This window comes from Camelus dromedarius, chromosome 11 (genome assembly GCF_036321535.1).
Source record: "Camelus dromedarius isolate mCamDro1 chromosome 11, mCamDro1.pat, whole genome shotgun sequence".
NCBI lineage: Eukaryota > Metazoa > Chordata > Mammalia > Artiodactyla > Camelidae > Camelus > Camelus dromedarius.
Window position 1 is genome coordinate 52227764 of NC_087446.1, and position 16134 is coordinate 52243897.

Here is a 16134-nt window from a genome sequence, read left to right on the forward strand (position 1 = left end):
AGCCTTCATTCCCCGCACCTCCCCTGGGCTGGGTCCTCCTTACATTTGGCGGAGACGCGGTAGCCACCCAGTGGGGGCGGGTGACCCTCGGCAGCATCAAACCCGGCTGACACCAGAACCAGGTCCGGAGAGAACTCTCGGGCGATGGGCATCACGACTCTCCTGAGTGACAGAGGGTGTGAGGAGAAGGGGGCTCACCACAGAGGCCGGGGGCCCTGCCTGGTGCCAGTCCTCTCCCAACTCTCCTGTGGGGCACCCTGCTCTTAGGAGTCCCAGACACCCAGTCTCCCAGCAAGATGAGGGGATCCCTCTGACTTCCTTGACCTTGCCTGCCCACCCATGTCCCTGGCACAGCCTAAGGACTCAGCCTCCCAGGGGTCTTAAGGGCCAAGAGGCTGGAAGGAGCCAAGGATGGGGCACCGAGGGGATGAAAGAGGAGTGTGGGGGGGGGGGTGCAGTGGGCAGGACTATATGGAAGGGACAGGTCATTAAGCCTCAGGGACTGCAGACACTCAGCACTTAGCTGCTACGCTCTCAGGACTGAGTTGGCCACACTTCACCACTTGCCACTTGAGAGTTAACCTGTGGGGAGACCCTCGGAGGTCCTGGGCCACCAGATCCACACTCGTCCTCTTCCCCTGCTGGCCCCTCACAGCTGCCTCCCTCCATCCCTCACCCAACTCTGGGGTCCATTTTGATGTCTTTCAGGTCCCTGGTCTCTGGGCACACAGATGCCAGGGACCCCAGCCCAGGGCTCCTACAGAATTAAGTCTCATGGAGAATACCTCAGAAAGATATTTGAAGGCCTATTTCCAGGGTTCTCTGTTTTCCAACTAGAGTCCAGGGACCCCAGAGGGAAAGATACAAGGGCACCTGAGCCCAAAGCCCCCTTTTCTAGAATGGCTTTTCTTAAGCAACTCCCCCAATAAGGACTCCATCTGTCTGCTTTCCATCTTTCTCTACAATTTAAGTTTCTCATCTCGTGCACAAAGCCCACCTCCTCCAGGCAGCCTTCTTTGACTGAATGTAGTGGCTCTGTTCACTCCACCCTGCCTGTCTCCTCGTGCTCAGTTCACATTGGCTCCTGGTAACATGTGAATTATAAAGCACCCTTTGACCTTTTCATTCTCTTTCCTGTCTTCCCACAGGGACTGGTGGCCCCAAGAGGCCAGTGTAATGGTACCTTTCCCTTTGTTTGTCTCAGTCCATAGGCCCACTCTGAGGTTGGTTTATAATGCCTAGTAACTGGATGAGGACAAGCTGATAAGCCTCCTGGTCACCTCCAACCTGGTGCTATTGGGAAAAGGGGTAGGAGAGGGTGGTCTTCTTGGGTTGGGCATCCTCTGGGCCCCCGGAGCACTTACCTGAAGGCAGCCAGGTACTCAGGATCCCCCATTGGGGGGTCGAGACCTCCAGCCCAGGCCACGTTGACATTGAAGCCCTCACCGCTGCCAGCTCCCACCTGGAAAACAGGAGGCACGAGAGACGTGAGGAGAGCAGAGTCCCATGAGAGAAACCCCAGGGTATCACTGCTACTCCACCAGCTCGTCCAGCCTGTTCACTTCCAGGTGGAGAAACTGAGGATCAGAGAGGCTAAACAGTCTGCCCAGGATCACACAGCTAGTTGTGACAGAGGCAGAGTAAGGGCCACAAGGGAGAGTCGGTGGAAGGTGTGGTTACCTCATCCACAGCCCCACTGCCCGGGAAGAAGTTGCCGTCATCATGGCGATGAAGGGAGATGTAGAGCACACTGGGGTCCTGGTAGAAGGTCTGCTGGGTGCCGTTGCCGTGGTGAACGTCCTGTGCAGGGAGATGGGCAGTGGATTAGGGCAGGTCTGAAAGCAGACAGATGGAGACTGGGGCAGGTTGGAAAGGTTTCGAGATCAGTGACCATCCTCAGAGTCAGGAGTCCAAAATGGTGGTGAGGACATGTTGGGAACCCATGCCACTGCATCTTGTCCAAGGTCACAAGAGTGATGCAGGTGATCAGAAACCATGCTCCATTACAGAGGGGCAGGACCAGGAGAGCCATGGTAGCTCACAGGACCGTGCATGGGTGCAAGTGTGGAAAGTTCCTCCACCCTCCTCCATTCTGTGCAGATGTCTGGGCAGAGTGGTTAGTTAGACGCAGGTCTTCTAGAGGTAACAGGCCTCGGTTCAAATCGTGGTCTCTGGCTTCCGAGGTGTGCGGCTGTGTGCAGGTTACCTAACATCTCTGTGCTCACTCTCCTATCTGTAAACCGGTCATAGACAGGATGAAACAAATGATGCATGAAACCGGCAGTGTCTAGATGTGATTAGTGGTATGCCGATGTTATCTGCTTTTATTCTTACTGTCCCTACCTGTAGGGGAAACGCAGAGATGATCAGATCTGCAGAAAGAAGCCAAGAGGCCAAAAGACAGCATTCAAATGGCTCCTTGTGGGAGCTGGTTATGGCTGAGGCCTTCCCACACAGCCTCCTCCAGGCCCCACAGTGGCCCCGTGAAGTGGGCATTTCCCTCGCCTGCATTTTACACAGGGGGACACTGAGGCTCAGGGAGGCTACGTAGAACTAGGACGTGGAGCCACGTCTTCTGACGCCCGGCACAGCGCTCTTTCCACAGGGCTCTCCGACCCACAGGGGCCAGGAGCCGGGACCTACCCAGTCCACGATGAGGATCTTCCCGGCCTTGCCGTGTTGTTGCAGCTGCCGGCAGGCAATGGCCACTGAGTTGAAGAAGCAGAAGCCCCTGGGAGGAGACGAGAGCGGTGGTGCCAGCCCATTCCCACTCCAGCCTCCTCTCTCCACCTGCCCCTGGCCCGGCCTGATAGGAAGGCCCTGGGGGCCTGCCCCCCACCTCAGCCCACCCCAGCCTCCCTGGGGCCTTACATGGCTGTGGAATGGTCTGCATGGTGTCCTGGGGGCCGAACCACCGCAAAACCGTTCTGGAAACAGAAGGAATGCTTGTCAACCAAACGGCCAGCCCCCAACCCACATCTCCATGAAAGGACCACATGGCAAACAGCTGCTTGCATGACTGACCGGGGACTGAAAGTGCCCTGCCCTCCCCTGTCCTCGGCCCCAGACCGTGAACACATAGCCTCCCACCCCAGTGGGTCCTGGCTGTTAATACTTTGTAATAACCACAGCTTTTTTCTTGGGCAAAATCTCTGTGCCTGGCACTGTGCTCAGCCCTGGATTTCATCCTCACAACGGCTCTGAGGTAAACGTTACCTAATCCTCATAACACCTCGGTAAGATAAACATTATTATTATCTCTAGTTTGCAGACAGAAGAAACCTGGTGCTGAGGCAGGTTAAACAACACATGTGAAGTTGCCTGGTTGTGGTAGAGCCAGGACTCGGCTATGAGCTCCTGAACAGCAGGGGGTGTGGACCTCAGCACAGGCCCCCGTGAGGTGCCCGGCCCAGAGCAAATGAGCACGGAGGCTAACCCAGTCTGTAAAACCCCAGCACCGCAGAGAACTAATCTGCCAACACACGGGGCTCCCGAGAGGCTCTGCAACTCGCCCGCGGTCACACAGTGGGTCTGTGTCAACCGATCCTGGATGCTCATGACCCTGTGTCTCTTAGAGACCACAGGGCCAGGGTCACAGTAGCTTGAGTGTCCATCGAGGAACATGAGCCTAGGGTTCAGATCTCATCGTGGTCCCCTGAGCTCTCAATTTCCCTTCTAAAACCCTACAGTGATGTCCAAGAGGGGTGTGACATCTGGGGTGTTGGGTCCTTCCCGCTGCCCCATCCTGCGCCTCCCTCCTCCGTGGCTGGCCCACCCTCCACTTGAACCTCCCACCTTTAGCTCGCGGGAGGCCACTTTGAAGGCGAGGTCAGTGACACTGCCGGCAGCCCAGCGGGCCGCGTTGGAGGAGTGCAGCTCGTTCCAGATGGTGTCAGTGTCCACCTGCGGGGGCCAGAGTCAGGGCCCGCATCATCCAAGGCTTCCCACAAGAGCCAGGGCCCGTGGGGCAGTGCCCACCCCATGGCCAGGACCCCAGGGCAGGGAGCTGGGCAGACAGCGCTGCCTCCCCAGGGCCCCACCGCCCAAAGGCAAGGCCTCCTGTGTCCCCCAATCCCAGAATGGCTTCTCCTTCCCAGCTTTAGACCATATCACCAGCCCGCATCTGGCCAGCACTCTGCCGGCAACATGGCGCCTGCCTCCCCAGTCAGAGAAGGGGGCATGGCGTTACCTGGGCGGGACTTGGGGTTTGGGCCTGGAGAGGGTTTTAAGCCCCAGCTGACTCTGCTCAGGCCCTCGGGACGGTCGGAGCTCGAGGGGCCGTCTGCACCACTGTCTTCCACTCGGGGCCCCTAGCCCAGGCTGGGAGGCCCCCCAAACCCAGTCCCTGGGCCTCAAGGCTAGGGAGGGGCCGGGGGGCGTGATGGGGAGATGGGGAGGGCGAGGCGGACCGAGAGAGGCGAGGAAGGCAGAGAGAGTCGCAAGAGGCTGGAGAAAGAGAGAGAGACAGAGACAGAGAGGGAGAGGAGGGAGGAGAAAACAGAAGTAACAACAGTTGGAAAAATCAGAAAGTGGCAAGAAATGGGAAGTTGTGAACAGGGCGCTGACTGGCTCCCAAACAGCCCCCCAGCTACAGCTCCCACGTCCCTCCAGAACTGGGCTTCCATCCCCTGCCTCCACGCACCCGGCCGGGGAAACCATCGCAGGGACCATTCTAGGAGAGGAGAGCACTGCCAGAGGGGCCGAAGTCTGCAGGCAGGTAAGAGGGAGTGGGGAAAGCTGGGGCATGGGAGGTATGTGCTTGGGTCGCAAAGGACGCTGAAGGCACCCCCACCCCCCAGGCCAGACACCCCGGACTCTGCCTGGAGGCCCACTCCAGGGAGGCAAATTGGCCAGGAGGCCGGTGCAGAGTGGCCCATCCTGACTACCGGGGTCTCGTGAAGGGAGACAACCCCAAACCCCAGGCTGGGCCCCGCTCTTTGAGCCTCTTTGACATTTACTCGAGGCCTTCTAAGTGCAAGGCATGGGCTCCACGCTCAGGAGGACAGCCCCACCACCAGGAGCTTCCAGCTGGCAGAGGGACAGTGGGGGAAAGCCCCCGGCCCGCTGGGTCAGGCAGAACCACAGGAACAAGCAGGCAGGGGCTGGGCCTGGGAGAACAGAAGGGAGGAGACTGAGAGCCCGTGGCCTTGCGCACGCACGAGAGCCCGGCACACTTACCCCAACCCCGCCACAGGGCAGCATCACGAACATCCTCTGAGCCAGGAGCCCTGCGGGGAGAGGCCCAGGGCAGGGGCTGAGAGGAGGGCAGGCAGGGCTCGCGGTGGGGCGTGCAGGTGGGCAGCAGAGGGACAAGGGGTGGCCTGGGACGTCCAGGATGCTGGAGGGGCAGACTGGGCAGAGCGAGTCCAGAGCACAGGGGAGACGTGGGCTGGGTGAGCCAGGGGAGTCGGGGGCCCCAGCACCGTCAGGCCCCTACCTGCCAGCTTCCCATTGTCCAGTTTGAGGCGGCTGAGCGGGTTGGTGCCATAGAGTAGCACGTGCCGCTCGGAGTGCACCGACTGCAGCTCCTCCAGGGAGGCCTTCCGGCCCCGGAGAGACTGAGGAGGGACCCACAGAGCTCCTGAGTCCCTGCTCAGCCCCTCCCCTGCGGTTCCCACCACCCTGCCGGCCCCTCATTTCACCCCAGCTCCAGGGCCTCCCAGCCCCTTGCCTTCCAGGACCCGCACCTCTTCCTATCCCGCAGCCCCCACCTGCCTCCTCACCTCACACTGGCTGCGGAGCCCCCGCTCCAGCAGCCGGGACCAGATGCTCTGGATCCGGCCCGCGTGCTCTGGGTGCCTGCTGTTGTCCCCACAGGAGCACTGGTGCTTCAGCATGACCGAGTCATAGACCAGCCCTGGGGGGAGCCGGGGTCAGGGCCAGGACCCCAGGGAGTCCCCGCCGCCACCCACACCCCGACCCCGGTGAGGGCAGATGGCACCCACTTGGAGCCAGGCCAGGCACACGCCACACACCCACACAGTCCCTCCTGCACCATCCTGGGAGCTGGGAAGCCCATGGTGACACTGGGCCGTGTGACAAGACAGATGCAGTTCTGGGGAAGTGACCATTCCAGCCTGACTAGCCAGATGCTCAGAGGGCCCTGCACACCGCCAGTGCGAAGTCACTTTCCGCACATCTCAGGACATCAGTGATCGTCAGAATGCTCACACCACTTGACCCAGGGACGCCACTCCTGGAGAGCGACCCTCAGTGACAAGCCCAGGGATGAGGGAAGACTTATGTTCAAGGAAATTCAAGTGAGGAAAAATGAGTAGCCACCTAACTGCCCAACCAATAAAAAACACTTAAACAAAAATAAAATACTGTGATGACATACTATAAAATACTATTTTTAAAGATTATTTCACAGTGTTCATAACGTATAAACTGAATAAAGCGGGGTATAAAACGTAGCCACAATGAACAGTATATATGATATGCATTATACATGTGGCCAAAGACTGGCCTGAAATATGGCCACGTTTATGGGGGGGAGCGGTTGCCCCTGGGTGGTGAGATACTGGTTGGTGATTTTTATTCTACTCTTATGCTTTTTCTGTTTTTCAAAGTCTCTAAAATGCTTTTGAGTTCTTTTCACGGGCAAAGCAACAATAATAAATATAATTTTTGAAAGGCCTGAACTAGTTGTCAGGAGGCCCGAATTCTTAGCCTGGCCAGGTTGCCAGCTTGCTTGTGACCACGAGCCTGTCCCCGTCACTTTCCTGAGCCTGGGTCTCCTCAGTTGTCAAATAAGAACAGCCACCTGATCCATCTGCTCCATGGGACGCTGGGTGGATCTCCCAAGACTAAGAACGTGGCCTCAAAAAATGTCTTGAGTGAACCATGACACAGACGTGGACTCATGCCCCAAACCCCTGTGTGCCCCTAGCCCCTTCCTCCTGCCCCTCTAATCCGGGCCTCACCTGTGGTGAAGGGCAGGGTCCTGGTGGGGGTCTCTGAGCTGGGCAGGACACGGGCCTGGCTGGCGGGCTCCGGGGTAGGCAGTGAGGCGGGCGCGGCTGGGGATGACTGAGCCCTGGACAGGGGCCGGTGACCGCCCTGGGCCAGGGGAAGCAGCATAGAGTCCCCAGTGCCTCCCCGGGGGAGCCGCCCGGCCAGTCGCTGCTGCTCCCAGAGGAACACCTGAGGGACACAGGGGGCCTCAGTCTCCCGGGTCTCAGGGTCCTGCTCCATCTGCCTTTGCCTATGGCCTTGGAAACCTCCAGGCAGGCTTCTTTTTTGGATAATCCTCTGACTCTGCCTCCCACTGGGCTCTGGCCTTTGACTCTCTCAGCTCCCTGCCCCCATTAACCCCCATAAAGATCAGCACCCTATTCCACCAGAGCTCCCTGGGCCCTCAGGACTCCAAAGCCAAAATGGGTGAGAGGCCTTGGGCCCAGCCCTGTCCAGGATCTCCTTGTCTCCAAGGACTGCCAACAACCCAAGGACTCGGGGCCCTGCGTGACCACACACGTGTGTGTACTGTTACCTCGTGTTACGGGCTGAGCGGCGTCCCCCTCCCACCTCATATTTATGAAGGAACTCCTAACCCCCAGTACCTCAGAATGTGACCTGATTTGGAAAAAGGGTCTTTATAGAGGTAATCAAGTTACAATGAAGTCATTAGGGTGAGCTCCAATAGGACTCCTGTCCTTATGCAAGGGGAAGCTGGACACAGACATGGACAGAAGGGAGCCCATATGAAGACACAGGAGAAGACAGCCATCTACAGACCAAGGAGAGAGGCCCGAACACCTTCCCTCACAGCCCTCAGAAGGAACCCGCCCTGTCAACACCTGTATTTCAGATCTCTAGCGTCTGGAATTGTGGGAAAATAAACTTCTGTTGTTTAAGTCACTTGGTTTGTAGTGCTTGTTACAACAGCCCCAGCAAACAAATATCCTGGCTCGACTCGCATGGTGAGAACCCTCTGGATGGAGTGCCCCGGGCCCCGCTGTACCCCACTTCCTGCCCTAGCACCTTCCTGGAAACGGTACTGCAGGTCGCAGGAGAGAAGTCCTAGGGCAGGAATGTGTAGGGCTCTGTGAAAGGCCAGTCTCGCTGCTGGACAAGGGACATGGCTTTACCCGGAGACTGGAAGGCTGCTGGGTGGTGCACGCATGTGTATGTGTACGTGGTTGCACATATGTGTCTGTCTGCCTGTACATCAGTGTGGATTTGGCAGAGCCACTGTGGCTCCCAGAGCTGCTGCCTGCACGGATATCCTATGTCCCTCCCTTCCATCATCACTAGGCCCCAGTCTCCTGACTACACCTTCCAAGGGGCACCTGGGCACTACCATACCTGCTGGTGCTGCTGGAGAGAAACAGGGCCTCTGGCCTCATGCTGCCCATGGCTGGACTCCCTGTGGTCCAGGCCGTCATCCCCCACCGGCCCCACTGCCCCACTGTCCGTCTCGAGGTCCTCAGCTGAGGGTATCTGCCGCAGTCGGGGCTTCTCACTCGGCTTGGCTGGCCTCTGGGGAGGGGAGATGCCTGCTGAGGAACGTGCTGGGGCGCAGAGTGCAGGGCGGGACGTGGTGGGCTGGGCGAGGCAGCCCCTCATCTTGCTGGGACTCCAGTGGCCACACAACTCTGGGCCACCAGGAGCGACATGCCCCCTCTGGCCCTCAGGTCTCTGCCCTCCTAAGTGTCCCTTCTTTCAGCCCCCAGGGGCCCACTTAAGCAACCCCTCACCACTTCCCCTACCCAGTTCCCCTCACCTTGATCAGCTGGACGTGAGGTTTGAGCCGCTCCAGGCGGGGCTGCAGGGGGCCCAGCGGTGGAGGGGCGGTGGCGCTTGGGGGCAGGGGCTCTGAGCGGGTCCGGCTCAGAGGCCGGTGGAGGCCTGACCCAGAGAGCCGCTCGGTGGTCAGTAAGGACTGGGCAAAGTGGAAGGGCAGGGGCCCAAGCCCGGGCACTGGAAAGAACGGGGTAGGGGGCATAAGGAGGGAACCAACTGCAGGGAGGAAGGGAAAGAAGCAAGGGCAGAGGGTTGGGGGGAAGGGACTCCGCAGGGAGATGCACAGGAGGATGGGGGGCTGCCAAGGGGGCAGGAGGATGGGACCCTTCCCATGCTTGGCCCTTAGAAGGGTGCAGGGATCCAGGCCCTCTCCTGGAGAAGCCGTGGGACTCACCAGTCAGTAGAGGGGTGTGAGAGACTGAGGGATCCAGGAGGAGAATGGGCTGCAGGCGAGAGGGCAGGGGGCCCCCAGCATCCGACTCCAAGGCATGGGGCAAGAAGAGGGGAGCATGGGGGCTCCCCAGGACCGGCCCCCGAGGGCCCATAGTAGGATGGGTCCTGCGGTCACCATCAGTCTGGGGGAGAGAGAAGGCGCAGTCACAGGGGAGAAGATTCCCACAGGGAGAACAGTGAAGGCCATCGGGTGAGGAGCAGGAGAAGGGAGTGAGCGACCTCGGGAGCGTGGAATGGGGGAGGGCGCCTCAGCCACTCACCCTGGCAGGGGCGGGCAGCCCCAGCGTGATTGTGGGCAGCAAGGCGAACGGGGCCAGAGAGGTCTCCTGCAGCCGCAGCCGCTGGCCCAAGAGCGCCTGCCATGGGGAGCAGGGCAGGGGTCACTGGTCCCAGACCTCTACCCCGGGGTACGCCTTCCCCGACACCCCGGAGGCTCAGGTCGGGGCTGCCCAGACGCTGCGGCCCCAGCCTGGTCGGGCCGCTTGCTGACAGGACGGCTGAGCCTCAGAACTGCCCCCAAGGGAGCCCAGCCGGGCAAGGCCTTACCTCAGAGCCCAGGACCGGGTTGGGGCCGTGCTCGCTGTCATTGGGGGAGCTGCACCCTGAGGCTGGCGTGCTGCTACTACTGGGGGAGGAGTCTGAGGGTCGGGGAGGGGAAGAAATCGTCAGGGGCGTGGCCAGGGGCGTGGTCAGGAGGGTGGGCCAGGAACAAACCCCTTCCCCAGTGGGCGAGCTCTGCTTCTTGCTTTCTTCCCAAAAGGGCAGGAAGAAGGCAGGTCCCCGCGGGTCTCCAGGGGGACACGTTATTTTTAAGGTGGCCCTTCCAGGCGGACTTCAGCGTAGCCAACAAAGCAAGGGCTGGCGTTCAGCCCCAACTCCCCTCTGGCGAGTGTGGAGGACACACCCTCCAACAACCACCCACCGCAGCCCCGAGGAGGGCACCCCTGCCTGGGCGGGGCCTGACCCCTGCCAGCAGCCTACCCTGCTGGGCCTCACCCCCTAGGGTCTCTGCCGGCCGACGGCGGAGGCTGGGCGGGGCGCTCTCCTTCCGGAGCAGCGGGTTCTTCCTCCGCTCCAGGGACTTCTTGGGCTTGTAGCGCAGCTTCAGGTTGGGCTCAGAGACTGCGAGGGCAGCGGCGTTACTTAGCCCCAAGCCTACCCTCCCCGTCTCTGCCCCTCCTTACCCCTTCCCAGTCATCTCTGAGTCAGGCAAGAGAAGACAGTGCCAGAGAGACCTCCGTGTGCAGAACCCCCCACCCCCCGCCCAGCCAGGTCCCCTCCCCGCCACACTCCTGACCAGCGTCCAAGGTCCACCCCCTTGCTCCCCTGGAGGGTCCCGGCCTGTGCTACACACCTGTCTTGCGCAGAGGGAAGTGTTCTGGGGGGTCACTGGGAAGGCTGGGAACAGGAGGCAGAAAGCTGCTGAGCACAGAACGGGCAGCTCCTTCCGTCTCCAAGGGCTCGAGAGTTCTGTGAAGTGAGCGCCAAGGCTGCCTCAGAGGAGCAGGGATGCCTAGAGGCCTGGCAGCCACCTCATTCCACCATTTGGGACCTGCTAGGGCAGGCAGCGGCCAGCAGGGCTGGGCAATGCGTGGCCGGCAGGAACAAGGGCCACCTCCAGGGGGCAGCACTGGGCCACCCATCCTACCAGCGGTCCCCTGGTAATGCCGACCTCCAATCTAGGCATAGGAGCCAGAGTCGCAGGGCTTGGGTGAGGGCCAAACTCAATGGGAGGAACCTGCTCTAGGAATCCGGATAATTTTGTGCTCAAGGGAAGACATAAAGAGAGAAGAAAGCCAGTATGGTGTGCGTGTGTGTGGCGGTGGCGGTGGTGGTGGAGGGGTACCTTGCAGATAGGCAGGGCCTCAGGTTGGGTAGGGAGAGGTAATTACAGGACACAAGAGGGCAGGTGTCAGTAGGAGAGGGGTTCTGGAGAGGCATGATTAGGGGTGAGGATCAGGTGACAGGCAGCCCAAGGAGGAAGGGGCAAGTATGTGTGTGCTCACAGGCTGACATACGGGGAGGCATGGCCAGGCAGGGACACAGGGAGCAGGTGGGAGAGGGAGGGAGTACCTGTAAGGAATGCTGGGGCTATTGGGGTGGACTGTTCTCTCTAAGGCTGCCTGCTGTTTCTTCAGAATCACCTCTGCCAGCTTCTGCTTGACCACACTGCTGGCTACGGCACCTGCAGGGGCAGAAGTCATGAGTGGGCTGGAGGTGAGTGGACAGGTGGCCTCCCTGGAACATTCTCTGCCCATTGCCCCATCCACACCCCCAGGATGAGGTGCCCCAGGGACTCCTGAGGTAAGAGCCAAGCCTGAGGCCCCACCCCTTCTGTGAAGTCTCCAGACTCTCCCCTCACCCCCACCCATATTCACAGGCAGAGCCAGGCAAGCAAAGGGAGACCAGGGCTGGAGTGGCTCCAGACCCCCCCACGCCCACACAGCGGGGGCATTGACACTGAGCTGGGGCAGCCTCCGTCCTTACTTCGCTTGCTCTTGTCCTTATTGAGGAGCTGCCGCAGCTCTTGCTCCTGCTGCCCCACCTGCAGCTCAGGCATCGGCGTGTCCATTGAGAGCTGTGGGGGCAGGGCGCCCGGGAAGGGGCAAAGATTGAGGACAGAGACAAGGTCTGGGGAGGCGGAAGGGAGGGAGGGGGGCTGGGTCTGAGCTCGAGGACAGGCCGCAGCGGGTATGGGGCACTGTGTCTTTACCCTCATGGGCTCCACTGAGTGCTGGGGCTGCAGGCCTGCCAGGAAGAGGTGGTGGTGCAGGCGCTGGGGGTGCTGCAGGGCCAGCAGCGTGGGCTCCGGCGGGGGCTCCACCGGGGGCCGCTGGCCCACCCGCAGGTCCATGGGCTGGGGCTGGGGGCCTGGTGTGTCTGCACGGGGTCCGGGGCAGCCTGAGGACACAGAGAGAGGGCGGGGTCAGCCGGAAAGGTTGTCTGTAGGTGCACGGTTACCTAATCAGCCTCCTTCAGATTCACTTGACGTTGGCAAAACACCCTCCAGGGGCCTTTGCCTCACCGCATCCTCACCACGGTCCTGCAAGGTAGGTATTTTCAATTCCATTTCACCCATGAGAAAGGAGGTCACATAAACTACACAGTCCACCGCTGGTGGCATTTCAGTGGAGCCTTCTGACTCCAAGCACAGTGCTTTTCCACCAAATAGGTTGCCTCTCCAGGCCAGTGTTGGGGGCTGTGAGGATTTCGAGATCAGCTGAGGGCCCTTTGGTGGTACCTTCTGGGCCCTGCCCTCTTCTTCCCTTCTTCTGCCCTGGAAAGAGGATTTGGCCCAGCTGCCCCCTGATGAGCTGTGCCCAGATACACAGCGATGGGACAGACAATCCCCTTTGTTCAGCCTCCAACCCCAAAGGGCATCATAGGCCCTACAATCGCCACCCTCCCTACTCCATCCCAGGCCACACGGTAAAGAAGTTCCTCAAACCTGCAGCCAGCCCTAGTCCGCACCGTGGGCCCGCACGGCCCCCATGCCCTAGGGGCCTGCTCCTGGGCACCCTCACACCAGCTCTGGGCCTGGCATGCTGAGGACGGCAGGCTCAGCTGCCTCTTCTCCAGTGTCCCCTGCACCCACGCCAGGAGCACCCTGCCAAGCCTGTGGATGCAGGGGCTATTTATAACTAGCTGCCAGACCAGGTTCTCTGCCAGCACTGCCAGCTGGGCCAGGCCGGGCTCAGCAGCCAGAGACATCCCGAGGTGCTCAGAGGTGGAGCTGCTGCAGGAAACGGGGAGCCGGTGGGGCTGGGAGCAAGTGCCCTCGGACAGAGCACACAAGCAGGGAAAGCTTTCTGGAGAGGCTCCCTTCAGCTGGTCCAACACTGCGCGTCCCCCATCGGGGCAGCTACAGGCTGTCCCCTGGGCCTGAGTGGAGGGGGGACTGGAAGGCACTGCGGCAAAGCACCCTCCAGGATGTCAGGAACCAGCCTCCAGACCCAACTCAACCATTATCTCAACAGCCATAGCACACGTGCACACGCGCTGCAAATCCCTTTCACCTCATCACTCCTGTAGGCCCTGGGAGGTAGTTATTACAGTTCCCAAACGAGGAAACTGAGGCTCCAATGAAGGGACCGGGCTAAGGCCATCCAGCTTGGGTGGAGGGAGCTCAGGTTCCGATCCTGCTGAGGCCAGCGCTCCGGCTCCATTTTCCCATTGACTTTCAGGAAGTCGCCTCCCCGTCCTGGGGAGTTTCTCACTGGGCAAAGGAAGAGGGGCTTGCAGTGGGTTGTCACTAAAGCAGTATCTGCTCTAACGTTCTGACCATGAGATGGAGGCAAGAGAGGAGTAGAGCAGGGAGGTACCCGCACAACTCTCTGGATGTCAAGAGACCAGAGGAGGTGCTGGGCACCCAGATGCGCCAACAGCAGGCAATGAGCTGCTTTGATGCCCCCACCCCTTGTTCATGTGTCCACCTAGGGACCCCAAATTCTCGTTCTGGTTGAGTCTGGGCCTCTGATGTCACTGCCCTCCAGCCCCAGGACGGGTCTCATCACTACCACATCAGGTATCCTGGCTTCCTGGGTGACACATCCCCCCAGCCACCGATGATGTGAGAGGGCCCCCAGGGCCCCCAGGGCAAGCTACCTGGACTTGCAGCTTCAGCCACACAAACTGCGGGCGGCCCCATCCCTCTCTCCCAGCACTGCCATGGCCTCCAAACAGAAGGCTGCTGGGAACGTGGGGGGGGCTCTGCCTGCCACCCTGGGAAGCCCTCTCGGGGTGATTTAACATTTGGGGGTCTGCACAATCTGATGCTAACCTACTTTCTCTCAGCTTTGTCTTCTGCATCTGAACCCGGACCTTCCACCTCACCCATCACCATCAGCTCCTGTCCCATCATAGCCCACATACTTTCTCTTCACAACATTCCCCTCCTGGTGCCATCCTCACCCCTCGATTCTACTTTTTCAGATCCAGCCCTTACTTCCAGGCCCAGCTGGAGTCTTGCCTCTTGCCAGACCCAGCGTAGCGCCCTGCATCCCCCCCTCCTCTGGGTCTCCATCATGCTGGTGAGTCTGGGCCCTGTCAGCACCGCTGAGGTAGGTACCACGACTGAGTTAAGCTCCAAGGGCAGGGCCTCGGCTTTACCTATTGCTCGCTATCCAGCACATGAGAGGCAATAAACGCTGAACCGATGCATAAATCTCTATATCCTCTGTGCCCCGGAACACAGATGGGGTTCATTAATGTTTCTTTTCCTTTTTCCAATTTCTGTCTTTAAGTTTTAGAAAATTATACACCCAGGAGGACTCAGTGACAGTAGGTGGTGAACTTGATGTTTCTTGAATGGATGAAGAAACTCCTTCATCGGTTACCTCCTCCTTCGGCACTGGTCACATATTGCCTTCTGTTATTATTTCCCTTTTTACTTGTGTACCCTGTCTCCCCACCTGTCTGTAAGCTTTTGACAGCTAGGACTGAAGCAGAGAGGATACAGGCCTTCCTTTCTCCCTGCCATAGCTAACTGTTACGCATCAGGTGTACTTTGCACCCCATAGGCCCTCAGTGCATCTGATTGAAGTTAAGGAGAGGGCAGCCCTCATCCAGTCCAGCCCCAGCCCTGACCCCACAAGCACGTCCTAAACTGAGGAAGTCCACTCCCTCCTCGCCCAGCACAGCCCAACAGCAGAGGAGATAAGGAAGGATGAGAGAACCACAGAGGGGTCTGCCCCCTCCCACCTGAGCAGCACGAGGCATCTCGCCATCCTGCAAGGGCTGCCGTGCCCACCCCACAGGGCCGGTGTGAGGACCGCAGGACTTATACATGAGAACATGTCACCGTGCCCAGAGCCTGATGTAGGGCCGGGGTCTGAGTGTAAATATCAGCTTCCTACTTGCCTTCCTGTTTCCCTGTGCTGAGCAAGGACAAGAAGAGCATCCTGCCTGTCCTTTTCCTGCTGTGCTTCCCAGCTCTGGGGCCAGCCTGGATCTAGAGTTGCCTCTCTCACCACTCGCTCCCCTCCTCACCCCTTCCCCATAAAACCTCAACTTCACCCCCTTCCCCCGAACCTCAGCCTCTCAACTCTCTGGATGATCAGCCAGCTATCCTGCTGAACCACCCTCTTCAGCTCCTCGTCCCCCTTCTGTCCCATCTAGCCTCATCTTCCACTCCCCCCCTCTTTCCCTCAGACCTGCTCTTACCTGTGCCAGGGGGGCTGAGACAGTGGGCACCCGGGCTCACCTGGGTCCCATCTGTAGAGAGAAGAGAGATGGAGTGAAGGGGCTGCCAGGAGGAGGGAAGGAGAGAGGACCACCCGAGGAGGCCCCACTCCAGCCCGAGCGCTCCAAATCTGGCACCTCTGCTGCAGGCTAACCAAAAAGACAAGACCCCACCCCATTCCTTTCCTCAGACTACGATGCTGGTTGAGAGCAATCCCCAGCTCCGTCTTTCTCATCAGATCTATCAAGCGGCTCAGATATCTCGCTCTGTTGGAGCTCAGTGCACAGCAAGAAACTAAGGAGGCCCAGGTTTACCCAACAGTGCCCTCAACCCTCCCTGATGTGTTCAGATACAATCTTCCCTGGGTGGCCAAGCCAGGCTCCCACAGCCCGAAGGGAAAGAAGAGGGCTGGAGGTGAGGTGGGAGAGCATGGCTGGCGAGACTGTGCTAAGGATGCCAGGAGGGAGATGATGGGGGAGCAGGCCTGGAAGGGGAGTGGGCACCTGCTCAGAGGCTTCCACAGTTGGGGGAGGGACTGGGTCATGGCTTGGAGATCAAGTCAGATCTGGTGGGAGCTTCGAAGTGGCAGGTCTAGAACACATAGGTCAAGGACCCCACTGTAGGAACCCCTTTTCTCCTACTGCCCCATTCAGGTCCTGCAGCTTCTATGCCCCCAAAGAGAACCATGCAGCCTTTTTTATGGATAACCCGAAAAAGAAGTCTTTCCTTCTGGAAATGGCCATGGTTCCCAGGAT

General features: G+C 59.7%; 1 protein-coding gene across 7 annotated transcripts in view; it reads right to left on the minus strand.

Annotated features, from left to right (window-relative positions):
• The window catches only part of HDAC7 (histone deacetylase 7), a 34839-nt gene that overhangs the window by 3880 nt on the left and 14825 nt on the right, over nt 1-16134 (minus strand). For 4 of the 7 annotated variants that reach the window (XM_064490916.1, XM_064490913.1, XM_031462692.2 and 1 more), the window contains 21 exons: nt 15361-15411; nt 11912-12099; nt 11686-11776; nt 11272-11383; nt 10553-10668; nt 10180-10320; nt 9745-9836; nt 9459-9554; nt 9140-9320; nt 8726-8922; nt 8308-8481; nt 6927-7146; nt 5724-5857; nt 5438-5558; nt 5179-5228; nt 3796-3903; nt 2872-2927; nt 2644-2731; nt 1681-1800; nt 1365-1462; nt 44-162 (listed from right to left, as the gene is read on the minus strand). In XM_064490916.1, the coding sequence (XP_064346986.1) occupies nt 44-162; nt 1365-1462; nt 1681-1800; nt 2644-2731; nt 2872-2927; nt 3796-3903; nt 5179-5228; nt 5438-5558; nt 5724-5857; nt 6927-7146; nt 8308-8481; nt 8726-8922; nt 9140-9320; nt 9459-9554; nt 9745-9836; nt 10180-10320; nt 10553-10668; nt 11272-11383; nt 11686-11776; nt 11912-12052 (2455 nt within the window). In that variant the 5' untranslated portion in view covers nt 12053-12099; nt 15361-15411. The remainder of the gene's footprint in view (nt 1-43; nt 163-1364; nt 1463-1680; nt 1801-2643; nt 2732-2871; nt 2928-3795; nt 3904-5178; nt 5229-5437; nt 5559-5723; nt 5858-6926; nt 7147-8307; nt 8482-8725; nt 8923-9139; nt 9321-9458; nt 9555-9744; nt 9837-10179; nt 10321-10552; nt 10669-11271; nt 11384-11685; nt 11777-11911; nt 12100-15360; nt 15412-16134) is intronic. The other 3 variants (XM_031462693.2, XM_064490917.1, XM_064490915.1) reach the window with 2 other exon arrangements.